General features: G+C 38.5%; 1 protein-coding gene across 1 annotated transcript in view; it reads left to right on the top strand.

The window, feature by feature from the left end:
- sart3 (spliceosome associated factor 3, U4/U6 recycling protein) overlaps positions 1 to 19,606 on the top strand; it is a 40,480-nt gene that overhangs the window by 8,919 nt on the left and 11,955 nt on the right. The window contains exons 6-14 of the mRNA XM_052032025.1: positions 360 to 484; positions 3,792 to 3,947; positions 5,454 to 5,592; positions 7,038 to 7,145; positions 8,909 to 8,986; positions 10,265 to 10,323; positions 12,351 to 12,460; positions 13,093 to 13,205; positions 17,791 to 17,867. Coding sequence (XP_051887985.1) covers positions 360 to 484; positions 3,792 to 3,947; positions 5,454 to 5,592; positions 7,038 to 7,145; positions 8,909 to 8,986; positions 10,265 to 10,323; positions 12,351 to 12,460; positions 13,093 to 13,205; positions 17,791 to 17,867 — 965 coding nt within the window. The remainder of the gene's footprint in view (positions 1 to 359; positions 485 to 3,791; positions 3,948 to 5,453; positions 5,593 to 7,037; positions 7,146 to 8,908; positions 8,987 to 10,264; positions 10,324 to 12,350; positions 12,461 to 13,092; positions 13,206 to 17,790; positions 17,868 to 19,606) is intronic.

Here is a 19,606-nt window from a genome sequence, read left to right as displayed (position 1 = left end):
TGCATCTGGCTGGGTCCTAGATTGTTGTGCTTTAATAATTGAAAGAGGTTCAGTAAAATGCAAATTAGTTATTCTAAATTTATTAAATCAGAGGCAGACAGCACAAGAAGGTGATTCAGTTTGTTGTGCCTGTGGTGGCTATTTTGGAAAAGGAATTGTCCTTAGTTTCACCATCCACCTCACTGTGTCCATGACCATGAATAATTTTTTTAACTTTTAAGTACCTGTAAATTTTGTTTTTAGAGGTTTAGCATCTTACCTTTACAAATAGAGCATTTTAGATTCCACTACTAAGTGTACAGGCATTAGCTATGTTTATTTCATCCTTGCTTAATCCTCTCTATGTATGTTTTGAATAGACATGGAATCCACATATGCTGAATATGAGGCATGGGCTGATGAGGCGCCTAATGAATCAATGGTACAATTGTACAAGAAGGCCTTGCAGCAAATGGAAAAGCGCAAACCCTTTGAAGAAGCCCTGGTATGGATTGAACCTCTGTTACCTTAGTTTTTAAGTTCTGTATTGTAAATATGTGTACAAAATTTATTACAAAAGAAAATAAATTTCTGTTTTAACATATAATTGATACAAAATAATCAAACTAAAGAAAGCTTGCATTGGATGGAGTTTAGAGTCACTTCAACACCTGGTGGAGGCCCACATCTTTCTGGCAAAATGGTGACATTCCATTTATGATATTTGATTGGAAGAACATTTGGCTCCCAATTTTATGAGTAACTAGGACCGGCAAGGTTCAAGTGCTGCTTCTGACAAGTGGTAGAAGTGGTCCCAAGGCACTTATTCCTTCCCAGGAGAACAAATAAAACTGCAGATACTGGAATCTGAAACATAAACATAAATGCTGGAAGAACTCAACTTGTCGAGCAGCTTCTGTTGAAGAGAAACAAGTTAACGTTTCAGGTCAGGGACCCTTCCTCAGAACTGTTCTGAGGAAGGGTCCCTGACCCAATTAACTGTTTTCTCTTACTGCAGATCTGCTTGACTGGCTGAGTTCTTCCAGCATTTCTGTTTTATTCCTTCCCAGGACCTTACAGGAAGGAGATAAGAACTTCGCTATACCCCTAATTATAATCTTCCAAAGTGTCCTTGATTTGGGAACCATTCTTTTAGGTTAGGACATTGTGGATGTCACTTCACCATTTAAACAAGGTGAGCAAGGTAGACTAAGGGATTTTTGATCAATAAGCCTAATGTTACTGGTGTATGTAATTAAGGATCAAGTGAATGAACAGATATTTTTAGCTGATCAGTGAGTGTAGCATAGGTTTATAGCTGACAGACTTGATTGATTTTTCGGAAGAAGTATGTAAAGTAGTTGCCAGAGGAATGCTTATTGATGTTAGTTTTATATGAACTTCCAGAAGGCATTTGATAGATTCCTTTAGAAGAGACTGTTATTTAAAGTTGAAGAATACATAATTGAGAGAAAAATTATGTGGCTGGCTAGGAACTTGGTAGAATGCCAGGAGGAATGATGGACATGTAGTCAAATCGGTAGGATTGAAGTAAAGGTCTCCTGGAAGGACTTGTGTTGGGCAGCAACTAATCACAGTATTTATAACCTACTAAGGTGACGCATAGAAAGTTGTATATCTAATTTTGGTGATGACATAAAGATTGGTAGCATTTTAAGTGATATACTTGGAAGGAATAAATTATAGTGAGTGTAATACTTTAAGTGAATGGGCAAAATGGTGGTAACTGGATTTTAATGTAGGTAGATGTAAGTTTACATAAATGAGATGAAACTGAGTATTTTATAAATGGTGAAAAGCTTTAAGCAATCCAGAGATCTGGTGGGGGTAAGGGAGAGGTGGAGACACAGGTGGCGGTGGGTATCTGTGCATTGATTATTTTCTGTACCTGTCCGTGACATTTTTTTCATCAAGAAGGCCGTTTAACCTAAGGAGAATGGAGTGCAAGTGACTACAAGTTATTCTACGGCTGTATAAGGTCCTCTGGAGAAGTGTTCAGCAGCTCAAGCAACCTCATCTTAAGAAGGGTTACTTGGAGGGAGTGCAGCATAAATTTACCAGAATGTTACCTGGATCCAAAGTGTTAAATTATGACACAAACCAGCATGTATTCCCTGAAATAGAGATGATTGGTTGAAGTTTCCAAAATATTAAAGGAAACTATAAAGTTGAATTTTTCACTGATTGGGGAATCTGGGACTACAGGGTGTTATCTGAAAATGAGAACTAAGCCTCTTAGGAGTGATGTTAGGAAACTCATCCAAATGCAGAGGATGGAAGAAATTTCAAACACTCTTCCACAAATAGCAATTGATGCTAGATTAACTGTGAATTTGAAACCCAAACTTGAGATATTATGGTTAACCAAATGTGGGAAAAATATGGAATTGGATCATAAATCAGTCATGACCTTAATGAATTATGACTGATTTATCAGGAGATAAGTAGCCTAACTCCCTGTGTTCTAGGGGTTGACTTAGTTTACTTATTAAATTTGTGAATATTAGAGATTCAATAATGTAAATCATGGCATGGGCTATTTCTCTGCTGTTTCTCAGGTAGAAAATTCTTGAACGTCACCTATCTGAGTGGATTTATGCATCGCTTCAAGGCCTGTTAAGATTAGCCTGTGACGATTGCAAGATTGAATTACCTCCCCATTTTCTTTTTACTTTGGGAGTTGGGATAAAATTACCTGGTTCATTTGTTTTTGTATTTCTGGGAAGGATTTAAAAACACAGCTGGACTTGATTTCTTATTGTTCCCATTGCACTCATTTGATTTTCTGTTTTAATTTGCAAATTGATTTTCTGATACTTTTATTCCCATGATTCCAGCTTTATTGTAGGTTTACTTAACAATACTGTTGTGAAATGGTCGATAATTTGGGGAATGAAATGATATGCATATAAATGTGATTACTGCTGGCATGTGACGAGCATTGATGAATTGTTTGTAACAAAATACATCTTGCTTTTGAAACAATTGGGATGATCATAAATGAAAACAAAACTGGAATGCTGGAAACACTCAGCAGGCCAGGCTGCATCTGTGGAAAGAGAAAAAGTTAATCTTCAGTTTGAAGACCCTTTGTCAGAAGTGGGGAAATGGAGTTTTAAATTGCATGGGTTTAGGGGATGGATGGATAGATAGAACAGAGGGAATATCTTTGACGGAATAAAGACAGGGTTGCCATGGTAATAAGCTATTGATGAAGCCATCAAATTGAAAGGTGAATCAGGGCAGTTAGAGAAAAAAAAACAAATATATAAAAGCTGTGATGTGCAGAGCTGCAGGTGATAGGAGGCAGGTCAGGCTATCTAGTAGATAGTCAATATTAGAGATGGATAACTTACTGGCCAGTCCTAATACAAATAGGGAAATACGAGTTACCTGAAACTGGTGAATTCAATATTGTCTGGAAGACTTCAATGTACTGAGATGGAGGGTGAAGTACTGTTCCTCAGGCTTGTGTTAGGCCTCGTTATAACAGTGCAGGAAGCCACAGCCAGAGGTCAGGGTGGGAGTGGGATGGAGAATAGGTGGCAGGCAGCTGAAAGCTCAGGGTTGTCCCACAGACTGAATGGAGGTGCTCTGCAAAGCAGTCACTCAATCTGGATTTGTCATGTCCAGTGTAGAGGAGCCCACATTATGACAGCCAAACTCAGAACACTAGATTGGAAGAAGTGCAAGTAGATTGCTGCTTCATCTGGAAGTACTGTTTGGGAAGGGAAGAGGTAAAAGGAAATAAGGACAAATTTTCCAAATAATTTTTGCTTATTCTATTGCAGTTGGTAGCAGATCCTCCAAAACTGGCAGAGTATCAAGCTTACATTGACTTTGAGATGAAGGAGGGGGACCCAGCAAGGATTCAGATCACCTTTGAACGGGCACTATCTGAGAACTGTTTAGTGCCAGACCTTTGGGCACGCTTCACTCTGTATTTGGTAAGGAAAAGGTGATAAGGCTGATTGCTTAAGAGCATTTTTGTTAGCCTTCATCAAAACAATTTTAAGTTATAAGATAATCATAGGGCAAGAAACTGGTAGAACTCCCGAAATGAGCTTTAGACCACATGGCCATGCATGCACTTAAATTGCCTATTTGTAGATCTGTAATATCACCTAATGGCCACTACGACCCTTAAGATCACCCCTCAACCATAATCAGCTGCCTTAGCATATGTACTGTTTATACCTTCATTCGTGCCTTTGTTGCCTCGTTACTTGATAATTCCAGTGGCTTCCTGGTTGACTTCTCTTTCTGAACTTGACATTATCCAAAATTCTGCCACCAGTACCTTAACTTGCATCAATTGCTGTTTGCTATTCAACACTGTGCTTGCTGACCTAGCTGACAGATAAAATTTTCATTCTTGTTTTCAAATCTCTAAATGGCCTGGCATTCCCCATCTCCTTCGACCACAAAATTATCTGTGTTCCTCTAGTTCTTGCCTCTTGGTTATTTCCTGAATGTAATTCTTTCACCGTTGGCAACTGTCCCTACTGTTACCATGGCCCTAAGCTCTAGAATTCCTTTCTTAAACCTCTCTGCCTCTACTTCTTTTTCCAGTTTTAAGACAATCTTTTACACTTACCTCTTTGACTAATGTTTTGTCACGTACCCAAATTTTCCTTATGTGGCTTTGTTATGAATATTTTTTGGTAAATTGTAAAACACTTTAGGATCTTCGATGTTATTTGTTTTTGCATTGATGAATTAAGATGGGCTGCGTGGTCTTCTGGTTCTGTAAGTATCTTGTGGCTCTGTGAATTGTACAATTATGCTATGCTGTCTACTCTAATTAACCTAAAGAATTTAAGGACAGTAGTATACTATGGTTTAATATGTACAAATATGGCAGTTTTAGACTAAACTGTTTAGTGCTTCATTTTATGCATAGAAAAGTTGTTATTGCATCTGCTCTCCCTTATGAAACTCATCACAACTGAGTATCTGAATTTATTTTGACCACAAAATTCCTTGATTCACTTTTAATTGGAACTTCATTGGATTGAGCTTCTCCATCCAGCATTAGTTGCAGAATGTACAGAAGCTCATTCCCAAGTCCTTTTTATTTGTTTAATTTACACAGCTCCCTCCTCTTGCATGATCTAATTTTTTGTTTGATGTTATTCACACCCCTTCTCTGATCTACTTTTAAAGGCCCAGTATGCAATGCTCTCCTTTCCTGCCCACACCATTTCACTGCTTCTCTAGTTGATCCACTTTTAGTTGGACAGGGCAGTGCTTCCTAGGGCCCATTTTGCTTTATGATCTGATTCTCAAAGCTTTGTTTCCTCGTTCGTCACAGACTCATTGAGGTGGATTGTGTTCATGTCTGTAAAACAGTAAATAATATGCTTTGAAAACAGAGTTTTAGGATGAATTATCTTTGTTTCTTCCTTGTTACTGATGTCCATTTTTCTGCCCTGCCCTCAATACCATTCTAGGACAGGCAACTGAAGATTAAAGATTTGGTTCTATCCGCACATGAGCGAGCTGTTCGAAATTGCCCTTGGATAGTTGGATTGTGGAAAAGGTATCTTCTGGCACTGGAGCGACACCAAGTTGAACACAAGATCATAACAGGTAACATGGATACTTAGCAAACGCACATTTAAAAAAATCCATGTTATATGGGGGTTGCTGGTAAGCATTAAATGCTCATCTCTATTTGCCTTTGAGAAGTTGATGGTGTTTCCTTTTTCTTGAACTGCTTCTGCCTGTGTGCTCCCACACTCTTGTTGTGTATGGAGTTCCAGGACTTAGATACAGCACATTTGAAGAAATAGTGATAAATATCCAAGTCAGGATGGTGCACGCCTCTCACGGGGTGGAATTCAGTGGGAGTGGTGGGATTTTCCACACTGTAGTTTTCCTATGTAGCCCTTGCCCTTGGTGGTGGAAGTTAAAGATTTGGGAGATGCTGATGAAGAAGCATTAACAAGTTTGCTGCTCTCATTTGACAGCCCAGGTGCGTTGATAATGGAGTGTGAATGTATAATGTTGTTGGGGGGTTCTAGTCATGTCGGCTGTTTTGTCTGGGATGATTTGAACTATTATAGGAACTGCATTTATCCAGACAAGTGGACAATGTTCATCCCACTCCTAAATTAGGAAGCTTTGAGGAGTTGGAAAAGAAAGGCCACTCTCTCAGCAGCCAGTACTTTCAGCATCTTATATTTTTGAAATATCACCTTGTGGTTGGGTTTGCCAGCTACTTAATGATGAAGAATTTTGAGCACAATTGTATTTTTAGTTTGACAGAATTGTGCACAGAGTAAGATATTATTGATACTGTAAGTAAAAGAAAAATGCTGTAGATACTTAACAAATCAAATAACATTTTATGGTGAAAAAAGCAAAGTTCCTGTTTTATATTATTAGAATTAGAAAAGAAATGTATTATATTTTATTCAGAAGCCGGGAAAGCTGGGTGGAGAGGAATGAACAAAAAAAAAGAGAGATTAAATGATAAAAGAGAAGATGAGGTAAGGCAAATGGGAATGGTAGGGGGATAAGTAAAGGACTATAAGAAAAGACTGTAGGGGAAGTGCTCTCCTAAAAGATGGGAGATATGATCTGAAATTGAAGAACTCAACAATGAGTTTGTCTCAAGGCATCTCATAAGATTTGGTGCTGTTCTTTAAGATAGTAAATCGTTAATGGGTATATGGGACCCTGTTGAGCAGAAATGGACTAGGTAAAAGGGAATCCTTGGTTGAGAAAAAAGAAAGTTGTCAGAATCAATGGTATGGAAGGTGGCATTATCAAAATAGGTATGATGGAGACTGAGAAACTGGGAAAATTGAATAGGCTCCTTATTGGATTGGCGGTTGTGAGGAAGTGCAGCTGATGTAGCAATGGGTGTTACTGGGATGATTATTTCATACGTTTTCTGAAGGTGAGATGGGTGATTGGAAAATTGGAAGTTGGTAATACATTTTAGAATATTTTACAGTAATCATTAAATACTATAATGTAGAACATTATTTCAGTGCAACTGACTACTATGTTTTTATTATAATTGGTAGATACTTTTGAAAAGGCATTGAATGCTGGGTTCATCCAGGCTACAGACTACGTGGAGCTCTGGCAGGCGTTTCTCGACTACCTGAGGCGCAGAGTCAATTTTAGCCAAGGTATACCATAGAAGTGAGAGTTTGTGTTTTTGGCCTTATCATGATGAAGATATCGAATGGCAAAGTGTAAATTCTGTCAGCAAAAAGCTGGAGGAAGCAGTTTGTATTTTTGCTTCAGATTCCAGCATCCACAATCTCTTGTATCTGTAAAATATGTTAACTTGTTTCCCTGGCAGTTGTACCTGGTTTGAGGCAAGTTCACTTTTTGAATAATATATAATATTGGAGAAATTCTATGGGAAAGGCAAATTTATATGCAAGTTGAAGTTGTCAAGGATGAAAAGTTGTTTAATGAAAGTCAGGTACAACTAGATTATGGCAGGAATGACACTGGGATTTGAAAGCATAGTATATATTGAGGACTTGTACGAGATGGTTAGAGAGTCAAAGCCACCGTAGGTGATATGATTTGGCCATCTGAAGGAACATCAGGGAGAAAACATAAATGTCATGGAATCAGTAGGGTGACTTAAGGGGAGACGTAGGTGTAATTTTGAACTTAAAAGCGGCAGCATTGTTAATAAATAAAATGAGAGGTTTAAAAGTCTGAGGTTACGTGCAGTGTGGGTCAGCATGAGAAAGCATCTGTGGAATTTGTGCTAAAGGAATAGAGATTTAGGTCAGGACAAAAACAAAGTCTTTAGTCGCCCTGTTATTTATTTGGAGACAGTTTGGGCTCAGTCGTGATTTAGTGTTAGGCAAGCAACTGGACAATAACCAGGCAGTTGTAGTTTGAGGAAACCAGTGTGACTGTAGAGTAGGGTGCCATCAGCATTCTGTGGAAACTGACGCTCAGACTGGGTGATGTTACACAAGTAGCAGATGAGGAAAAAGAATGGACCATGACAGAATCCTGCAGGACCTTGGAGTTGTGGATGCAGAGGAGGGGGTTGGTTGCAAGCACTTCTTTTTCAGATTCCTTCTTGCTTTAAGGCAAGTAGAAATGGAAGCAAATCAGTGCGATCCATGGAGCTAAAACTGACAAGATAATGTAGAGAAGGTGTAGGTCGAATACCTTGCAGAGATTGAATATTGTTGATAATTTCAAAGCGTAGTGTCAAGCTTGTAGCTGGAGAGAAACTTGAAGGATCTGATTGTCTTATGTTGGGTGTGGAACTGAGTGGCACAGAGTATTTGAGGACCTTTTATGAAGGAAAGATGGGCAGAGTGAATGTCATGGGTAATCTAATGGTCACGCATAAACAACTTGAGGAAGGTTTGCTCATGGCAAATTTGAAAGTGTAATACAGTGAACAAAGTGAGAGTAAAGAGTAACAAGAGTTATTTATAAGAGTAGAAAAATAGCAGCTAGCAGTGTGATCCAAATGGCATTTATATGATCATATGATGTTCCTTTAGACTCTCTCAGATGTGAACTTTTAGGGCCCTTCTGCCAAAGTGCCACAGCTATTAATTACCTGCCATGAGCACGAGAGAGAGAGAGAGAGAGAGCATAATGTGTGAAATGAAATATACAATACTGTATGTGTCTTCTGTCTGCTGCTGAATAACTGTATGCTATACTTAGAGTGAACCAGTTCTCACAGCAGCATTTGGAAGATATGAGTGATTGAGGACCAAGAATTGAACAATTAAACTCTTCTTAGTTAGTGCAGGCAAAGTTAGATAGCTGGACATGTGGATGTACTGATTACCTTCACCAATGAAACCAAGCTCTTACTTCGTTGATAAAGTCTCTTGACCCCTCTGTTCCTGGTGGAGGTTTAATTTCCAGCTAATTCTTTGTCATTTTATTTGAATAGATTCCAGTAAAGAATTGGAGGAGCTCAGATCAGCTTACAGTCGTGGCGTGGATTACTTGAAACAGGATATAGAGCAACGTATGTTTGTCCTTTATTATTTAAAAAAAAATTGCTGGCTGTTTCACTGTAGCTGTGTCTCACAGTGATTTATTGTTCTGACCATTAAGTCATGAGCACATTTGATTCCTACCATTTTCTCATTTACCTGGTATGCTTTTTGGAAATTGATTTATTTGTTACAGATGTTGAGTTAATGGGTCTGTAGCTCTGTGTCAAAATTGTTACCTTTCTGAATATAAGCACCATATTACCAATTTTGCAAAAGCCCTTCAGTACCCAGTGAATACATAATTGAGCACTAGTTAAGTTTCACCAGTGCTCAAATTAGATAAACTTGAAATAAATGTGAAGGTAAATAAAATAATTATCTCCAGTGGCTAAACTATCATGAGCATGGATGGCCAAATTACTTCCTCTTGTACTGAAACTTCTGTATTATATAATGATGGTCAATTTTCTAAACATATCACATTGAGGCCCTAATATCCCTAGAGGCCTTCTGTTCCCTTTATCAGGCGCCTCTGTTATACTAGCTTTGGCATCTTATAAGGTTTTAGGAAAACAACAGAAATTGGTTGGAATGTTACTATTATGATCTTTGGTGAATATTTATTGATTATTAGAACTATTTTAACCAATCTTTTGATTTCACTAACCTGTACCTGCTCTTACTGTTTACTGGAACAACATTTTAAAAGCATATTGCTGCCAAGGATCACTAGACCATAGAGGTTATTTTGGCTCAAAACTCAACCCTGAACCACATCTAATAGCTTAGATTATTTTGCTTCTATTTCGAGGAACAGATAAGTTTCAATTATTAGAAAAGCTTTGAGAGAGAGTTGTGCTCATTTGATTACTGATTAATAGGAAAAATAGATTGTTGTAGGTCACTATCTCTTTGTAGAGTATTTATTACAGATGTACTCTATTATTAAGCACTGCAGCACAAGTTCCTTGCTCAATGAATGATGTTCTGCTTCACTTTTGGTAAATATATTAATTATGTATGTCACATTTCAGCACTAATTAATTGTGGACACCCTCATCCTTTCAGTTAAACAAATTGATTTTGTCCACTATATACTTAAGGTGATATTTGACCAGCTGCTACCTATACGTAGTCTAATAGTAACACTCAGGATGAGGTTGGTTGGGTTGGTAATTTCATTCAGTATTTTTCCTTAGTTTGAGAAGTAATTCAATGTTTTCTTTAGAGGAATTATTTTCAGTCTTTTACACAATATTTTGATTTGTGACCAATTAAAACTGAAGTAACTTCTGGACTTCCTGCAGGATTCAGTGAGAGTGGGGACCCCTCGTGTACAATTTTACAGAATTGGGCAAGAATTGAGGTAAGGGTACAAGTAGAATCTGGGGGATTTTGAGAAAATATGCCAAACAATAAAAAAAGCAATTGAGAAGCCAGTGAAACAACCCTGGAACACGTAAGTTTAATTATAAAGAAGAAATGCAAAGCATTTGTCCACATGTGCCTTTTTTGAGAATGTCACAGTGATACATTGTGGTATATCTACTTTCTTTGGAATCCTTCATAAAGGCAGCTAAATGATTTCTGAATTAATTCTGGTTTGTCAATATTTGTTTTATCCTCTGGAAACAATTGAGAGAATGGGAAATCTGTGTTATAGGCAGTAAAGTATGTTACAGACAAATTCCCAGCAGTCTCTTATTCATCTATTCATTGTGTTGCTTAAATGACCATTTCAAGTTACTTTTTCAAGATATCAATTTTCTGGTATATGAAATACTTTGATCTGGATTTCCTTTTTACTTTTAGTATCTATTATTAGTTAATCTTTAAAATCTTTGTGTATGAGTGAAAGTCAACCATTTTATGCAGTATATCTGAAAGATCCTTCTGGGTTTCAGTTGTCTTGCCAGAGAGTTGGTGATTTCTGTGTGGCATTAGGACAGAAACGATATCCGTCAATAACCGGATTGCAGTGTTAGAAAGTTGTTTCCATCTACTTAATTCCATATGTGTCAGTACCAGCTGCACAAGGATCTTAGCCCATAACGAATTTTATATATCTTCTATTTTCACTCATCTGTCAGGTTGCTTGTGCTAAAAGTTGTCTTCTTTCTACAAGACTGCTTACTTACAATGCACATCCACCCCATATTTTGCTGCTCCTCAAATCTGTGAGATTTTAGTGAGTTGCTCTTATTCTGGTCCCAGTGACAAAGGTGAATCATCCGTAGAAATATTTGTAGATTGTTCTTGGAAGTCAGTCTTGTTACCTTGGGTTTGAATATATGCAAACAGGGTCTGTTTGTTTTGTCATTTATTTGCATGGCCATACTTGTTCAAATATTTTACAGACGTTTACATACGAAGGACTTGTGTTCCATGTTATATCAGGAGCTGAAACATCGATAAGGCAGCTTCTTCCCAAAAGTGCAAACATTTTGAATCTTCTTAACATTTTTTCTTTAGATGAACTGATAAGATGGGTTCTATCCATTCACAATATCACAATTACCTTCATTAGTCCTGTTAGTATATCTAGTGTGATAAACATAATTTTTCTGTAAAAATGCCTTTGGCTACTGGACCTCTACTGGATCTGTTGCAAAGGATTTTTCTCACTTCTTTAAAAATTATCAGAATGTCAGTCATGTTTCAGAGCATAGCAGTCAAATGAACTTGTAAGTGTATAGTAAATGTACTAGACCAGTTTCCCAAAAGAAAAATATCTAGAACAAATCTTTTGTCTTATAGTAAACCTTCACCTTTACATTCAACCTTCTTTTCACTTTGAGCTTTGGCAGCTGTTGAACTTGTATAACCTCATTTATCTCTGAACATTCCAAGCTGACAGTAATTTGAATATTCCAGCCAAACTAAAAACTCCTCAAATAATTAACAAAGTTTCTTGAAGAATCAACAAGGACACAAATTATCTAACTTTTTTGTTATCTGTACATTCAAAATTCTCATTATTACCAACCTAGTTACTGACTTCATCCACTGGTTCTATGTGTAAGTTGCAAAAAGGATTTCTTGATATGTTAGACCTTTGTGTTGCTATGAAAAATATTGGAGGTGGGTTGATGGAGAGGACACTGGTAATGTAAGAATATAGAGAAATATGTCTTGCACTGTGTGTCACTGAGGATAAAGCTGCATTATATGTTCCTGGGTACAGAGGAAATGTGCCCTCTACATGTCTAGAAATTAGTGAGAAAGTCTGGTTTGCATCATATAATTCCTGATAGTAAGGTTAACTGTTCTGCGCTAAGAATGACTTGTCTCCTCTGCAGTATTAGAGATGAGGGTTTATAGTATGTGCTTGATCACTGGGAGTTGAACTGTATTATGATTATTGCTTGTCTCTTTTATTTTAATTTTTTGTAGGCAAGACTTTGTAAAAACATGCAGAAAGCTCGGGAACTCTGGGATAGAATCATGACCAAAGGAAATGCAAAGTATGCCAACATGTGGCTGGAGTATTTCAATTTGGAGCGGTAAGAATATTAGCCTTATCAAGCAGCAATTTATTTTTATTTGATTTAATTAATTTCCATCCTCTCCTGAAGGATACAGCTGTTGCTGATGTGCACTGGCATTGGGATTCTTTTATAATTCTGTCCAGATGTCCATCCTTCGCATGCTATTGCATCTGAACTGTGTGAAAACCAGACCTAGCAGAAAGGATAAAGGGGACCTTGGAAAAGATTCTAATCCAGTAAAAGAGATGAGTAAAAAGTTAAAAAAAAAGACTGGACGTGTTAGTTGGGGATAGTAGAAAGAAAATATTTTTTAAAAATGAGAGTAAAAGTCAGATAACATGTAGAGATAAAATAAAATACCTTGGGAGCAGTCAAGGTTAATAAAGAATTAATAAAGTAGAATGAAGAACGAGCTATTAAAAATAAGACGTATTGTTAAAAATCATTCTCACCAAAGGGATAGAATCTCAGAACTGTGATGGGGATCATAGTTCTGAGATTGGAGAACGTGTATTTGAACCAAATTCAGTATTATTGGATCTGTGGATTCCATCAGAAGTGCTATAGTTGTCACCCTTTATATCTGTACCCGACAATGTTAAGAAGCAATTTGCTGTATTTTTTATTTGCATGTCATTTTGTTACAGAGCTCATGGTGACCCCCAGCACTGCAGGAAGGCTTTGCATCGAGCAGTACAATGTACCACTGACTATCCTGAGCATGTGTGTGATGTGCTGCTCACCTTTGAGAGGGTAGAGGGTATGTGAGCATATAATGTTAAAATGATAGATAAAGAGTACCGAGACCTTGGCAATATGTTATGTGACTGAAGAGAGGGTATACAATGTTGCACTGAGGCTGTTAAAACTGCTCATGTATGATAGATACCTGGATTAAAAAGAAAAGTAAAATAAAATTATATACTTTAGTGTTGATATTTGTAAGGTACTATTTTTCAGACTGGTATATGGTAAATGAAGGATCTCTGAAAATACTGACATTCTTCCAAGAGTTTCAGGCTTAGGGACTCTTAAGTATTCCCTTGGAATCCCAGTAGATGATGACCTCCTTGAAACCTCTTGCTGATATTAGCACTTTACTCAGATTTTTTTCGCCATGCTGCTTCCTGGCAGTGGTGGCTTATGAGGTATTGAGTGCAACCATGTCAGAAGATATTATTATGGAAAGCAATATTCTCTGCCCTTAATGGGATTAAGATGAAAAAAACTGATCTGAGGAATCTGAGGGTATTACTGTCCGATTCTACAGGTGTGGAAAGCTCCTTTTTGAGAGGGTTTTGATTCATCTGATAGTCTCAAAGAAATTGACAGATTTTAAATATGTCCTGACTTCCATAACCCTGAACATTCTCATTCTTAAAGAAAACATCACAAAATGCAGTACATACTGGAATTCAGTCACTTAGACTGAAACTGCCAGATGCTTGTTCTATCTTCTTTAGAAATTTCACAGTGCCCATGCTCTAAGAAAATTTATGATCATTGTCCAAGATTGTGGATGGAAAGTGTGTGTGTGGACACCATGAATACTAGAATCAAGGACACCTTCCAACATGAGACCATTTTGCCCATTGTGTTCAAGCTGGTGTGAAAGGAGCTGGTCAACCCAAGCCCACCTTCCAGAATTTGGACCAGGCCCTGCAGGTCACAGCTTTTCAAGAAGACATCTAAGTACTTTATCAATGTGCTGAGGATTTCTGCCTCTCCCATCCTTTCAGGCACTGCTGTATACACATAGCATTGTACTGTACAATTATCAAGCCCATGAGAATGAACTTAAAAGTCTTAAATTATTCTTTGGGGGAATTGATCTCAAGTAGCCTGTGGTCAATGTCTTTCTGATAAAGACCCGCTTATAAATGAGAGAAAGGCTTGGCTGCTGAAACAAGTGAACCTAGTGAAGTCTTCAGGAGAGAAAAGCAGAAAAATTGGAAAGAGGAGAAAGAAATTTTGGGGCTGTGTGGTAGATCAACTTTTTGTCAAGATTGAAATGCCCCCTGGGCTTGCAAGCATTCTTGTCATTGAGTGAAAAAGATTTATGTTCAAGCCTTACACTGACTTGAGCAAATTAATTCCTTACTGAGGGAATTCTGGATTGTCAGAGGACTTTTGAAATTTTTGAAGAATATTTAGCAATTCCATAAAACTTTTCAAAAGTGTAAATTTGAATTTGGTGTGCCGGGTTCCAGTGCGATTTTGTTCATGTGCTGTCTCCCGTCAGCCCACAGCACAGCAGCTTGCTCTAGGTCCTTCACGTGTTTACAAGCGGTAGTTTGTTCCAATTGTGTTTCTTAAAATTTCTCCCATCTATCCAAGAAAATTTTGCACTTTAGTATTGGGTGATTTTAGTGTAAGTGGTAGCCTAGCCCAGAATAGGCTATGCATAAAAGTCTATGCATGGCATATGTAGGATTGTTTTGTTCTTATGAAAATAAGCTCAAACAGTGAATTTTATTTTAAGTGTTATGTAAAATAAGTGCAAAAAGATATTTTTATTTACATTTAGATATAAGGGCAGTGCAGTTATAGGCTGATTAACTCTTTGAAGATTTGGCACTTCATGTGATGGCGAGTACAGTCACTCATTTGATTTGCTTTTGCTGTATTTTACATAAATACTGTTTAGCCTTAAAATATAGGATTGCAGCATAAAAGATTGATGTTTAAAAGGGAAAGGAGAAGATGTATAATTTCTCAACTTCAGAAAAGCTTTATGTGTAGAATACTAGTGTGTGAGGTACAATAATGTTTTTTCTCAGCAGTTCTCATGCAACCATGCCCTCCATTTCCTACGTGAAGGGTAGGAGGATGGCTAGGGTAAAGGTAGGTCCGATTAAAGACAAAAGTGGGAGAATGTGCCTGGAGGCGGCGGAAGTGGGAGAAGTTCTCAATGAATACTTCTCTTTGGTATTCACCAAGGAGAGGCATCTTGATGACGCGGAAGGGAGTGCTGGTAAGGGTAATGTTCTCGAGGTTGTAGATATCAAGAGAGAGGATGTGTTGAAGTTGTTAAATAATATCAAGACGGATAAATCTCCGGGGCCTGACGGGATTTTCCCCAGGCTGCTTCGAGAGGCTAGGGAGGAGATTGCTGAACCGCTGGTAAGGATCTTTGAGTCCTCGTTGTCCACGGGGATGGTGCCAGAGGATTGGAGGGTGACGAATGTTGTCCCCTTGTTCAAAAAAGGTAGTAGGGATAGTCCAGGGAATTACAGACCGGTGAGCCTTACGTCTGTGGTGGGTAAGCTGTTAGAAAGGATTCTAAGGGATAGGATCTATGAACACCTGGAGAATAATGGACTGATTAGGGACAGCCAGCATGGATTTGTGCCTCACAAGTCTGATAGAGTTCTTTGAGGAGGTGACGAGGAAGATTGATGAGGGTAGTGCAGTGGATGTGGTCTATATGGATTTTAGTAAAGCGTTTGATAAGGTACCTCATGGTAGGCTTCTTCAGAAGGTCAGAGGCCAAGGGATCCAGGGAAGCTTGGCTGTGTGGATTAGGAGTTGGCTTGCCTGTGGAAAGCAGAGGGTTGTGGTGGAAGGAGTGCCTTCGGATTGGAGGGCAGAGACTAGTGGTGTCCCGCAGGGATCGGTTCTGGGACCTCTACTTTTTGTGATATTTATAGATGACTTAGATGAGGGGGTGGAAGGCTGCGTTAGTAAATTTGCAGACGACACTAAGATTGGCGGTGTTGTGGATAGTGTGGAGGGCTGTTAGAACTTACAGAGGGATATTGATAGGATGCAAAACTGGGCTGACAAGTGGCAGATAGAGTTCAATCGGGAGAAGTGTGAGGTGGTACACCTTGGAAGGACAAACTCCAGGGCAGAGTACAGGGTAAATGGCAAGGTTCTTGGCAGTGTAGAGGAGCAGAGGGATCTGGGGGTTCATGTTCACAGTTCACTGAAAGTTGCCTCACAGGTGGATAGAGCAGTTAAGAAGGCCTATGGGATGTTAGCTTTAATAAGTCGTGGGATTGAGTTTAAGAGCCGCGAAGTGAGGATGCAGCTTTACAAAACTCTAGTTAGACCACACTTAGAGTACTGTGTTCAGTTTTGGTCACCGCATTATAGGAAGGATGTGGAGGCGTTGGAGAGGGTGCAGAGGAGATTTACCAGGATGCTGCCTGGATTAGACTGTATGGAATATGAGGAGAGGCTTAAGGTGCTAGGGCTTTATTCACTGGAAAGGAGGAGGATGAGGAGAGACATGATAGAGGTATATAAAATATTGAGAGGAATAGATAGAGTAGACAGTCAGCGCCTCCTTCCCAGGGCCCCAGTGCTCAAGACGAGAGGGCATGGCTTTAAGATTATGGGTGAGAGGTTCAGGGGAGATGTCAGGGGGAGGTTTTTCACCCAGAGAGTGGTTGGTGCATGGAATGCACTACCTGGGGTGGTGGTGGAGGCAGATACATTGGACAGGTTCAAGAGTTTATTGGATAGGCACATGGAGGAATGTGAGATAGAGGGATATGCGGGAGGAAAGGTTTAGATAGTGTGAGGGTGGTCTGATGGACGGCACAACATGGTGGGCCGAAGGGCCTGTTTTGTGCTGTATGGTTCTATGGTTCATTCCCCATGAATGTCGGGCAGGTGAGAATATACTGTATGCAAAAAAGGACTATTTGAAGAAGTGCAGGAAGTTATTCCAGTCCAGTATTTTGGGAACATTCTTCTTCATTCCTGGTTACTAAAACAATAACCTTGTCATTATTTTTTGGTTCAAATAGCTCCCAGATTTGCCCATAAAAAGGGTTTCTCAAATGTAATAGTTGTTAGTTTTACAAAACCCTGATAGCATGATACATCATAATAGAAAATGGAAAATCTTTTTCTGTTTATTTTTATCCGGAAATATTTTAATATACATTCCATAGGCTGTAATCATACTTCATTCCCCTAGCCAAATGGCCCTGATTTATGTGTGACCATTGGCGGTAAGTGGCTGCCAGATAAACCGGACAAAAGAATTGAATATTCACACCCAGTGTCACTGGATTGCAATCAGGAACAGGAACCTATGCTTATTTCTCTTTTCCACTCCAACGTGACTGAGGAAAAAGGAAGCAATCTTATTGTAGCAATCTAACCAACAACCTGAGATCATCTAATGTAGTATTTTCAAAACACATCCATGTAGTTATAGTCACTTAATAGAAAGGTGTAAAGAGCTTTTTTAAATCAAACTTTAATGTGCAAGTCAAAGTACAAATTGACATTTCTTGATTTTAGTAGTTTCAGAATAATGAAAAGATCTTTTTTAATTTCATGACATAAATGGGAAGTTAAAAAAACATTTTATTTTTCTTCTCTTTCAGGGTCTTTGGAGGATTGGGACCTAGCTGTAGAGAAGACTGAGACCAGAATTAATCAAGTTAATGAGTGGAGAGCCAAAGTAAGTGCTTTATGTTGTTTGCTGGCATGAGATCACTTTTAGTAAAACTGGGAGAGATTCTTCCAGTGCCAGACTGGAATGCCTTCTGCAGGTCTGGTCATTACTGTGGGGCATACACTGTAATCATTGATTATCATTGCATGTTCAGGGAGGCTAGCAGGTTATTATAACCAATGCTGATCTCCAGGCTGATGACTGAAGGTATGCATTATTGTCTTGGAATGACTTGCTCTTTGAATTCCCTTCTACATGGTAGATCTCCATTACTAGAGAACAGAGTTCTTTTTCACCTTCAGTACTGATAGTCAGCATTTTGTGCTCCCAGATCTGGGGTATTACAAATCTGATGTTGAGGAAAGCACCTGAAGTATACCTGTCACGTACCAGCAACAAAAGAAACACACTGAGTCATGTATAAGTGTTAGAAAATATTTTATTAATAACTACTTATAATAAGAAAAATAAAAGTAAAAATGTTAGATATTAAACATTAACCCCCAAAACTAAACCTGAAGTGTGTGTGTGTGGCAAATTCCCAAACTCCAAGTCCAGGAATAATTCTCAAAGTTCAGTTCAGCAAGCCATAATGTGAAATGTGAGCAAAGGCTTTTGCAAAACCATTGTTGACTGAAGACAAAATGTAGAGAGAAAATAGAGACATAATGAAATCCAAATGACCCACGATGGAACCCATACGACACCTCAGTGTCTACTCAGCAGTGACTACTCCAAAGTATCTGCCACCCCGAAAAGCATTCGAATCGTGGCCGTCCACACAAGTACCTGTTTCCCACTACAGGTTAACGACAAAGTGAACTCCACTGCTTTGTTCCGAAGTATCTGCCACCCTGAAAGGCATCCGAGACGTGGCCGTCCACGCAAATACCTGTTTCCTTCTACAGGTCAACGACAAAGTGGACTCCACTGGATTATTCCAAAAATCCATATGTGGATTGTAGTGACAGACACAGTTATCGTTTTTCATCCATCGATACAGAGACCAGCAGACAGTGTCTGTCTCTCTCTCCTCTCTCTCCTTCTGACTCTGAACCAAAACATCAGCACGTCATTATCTCCTGTTGTCATAATAACGCCACACACACATTACTGTACTATGTCTTAAAGGGACATTCACCACATAGTAACCTAATCCGTAACATACCATAAAGTGATCCCACATAATGTGGAAAGTGATAATTGTCTCTCCAGTCAACATTGAATCAGAAAGAAGTTTTAATTTTGTTGCAACTAACTATGAAGAACAATTGGTCATAGTTAAAACTTCGATCATTGCAATCCCAGTAAAGCATAACGCTGGGAGACTTGGTGTTAAATGACTAATTGCAGCTCCAAGAGGAAAAAGATGTTAATAATATAAATTTACAAACTACATGCAAACAAAAGTTTTGTGAATGCAACAGGCCTGAAATTAATTTGGAAAATGTTGGTAAGACATCATGCATTACTCCATGAAACATTTGGGTCAATCCAGTTGTGTGGATAATCATCAGCATTGTGTTATGATAAAAGGTGTCCACCCCATTGATCAAACTCCAATCCCTCCCAGGACAACAATGGACCCTAACAACTATAATTCCTTACCGTTTCAAAAAAATAGGGAAAATAACCCAGCCTCAGTACAACCTTCAGAACAAGTTTCTCATCTCCTGGATACTTTGCATGCCTCTGTTTTGGTTATTGATTTTAGTGACTAAAATAAGAATACGTGTTATATTTAA

The sequence above is a fragment of the Pristis pectinata genome, chromosome 17 (assembly GCF_009764475.1).
Source record: "Pristis pectinata isolate sPriPec2 chromosome 17, sPriPec2.1.pri, whole genome shotgun sequence".
In the NCBI taxonomy this organism is placed as follows: Eukaryota; Metazoa; Chordata; class Chondrichthyes; order Rhinopristiformes; family Pristidae; genus Pristis; species Pristis pectinata.
The sequence above is the reverse complement of the archived record's forward strand: the minus strand, read 5'-3'. Positions and strand labels throughout refer to the sequence as shown.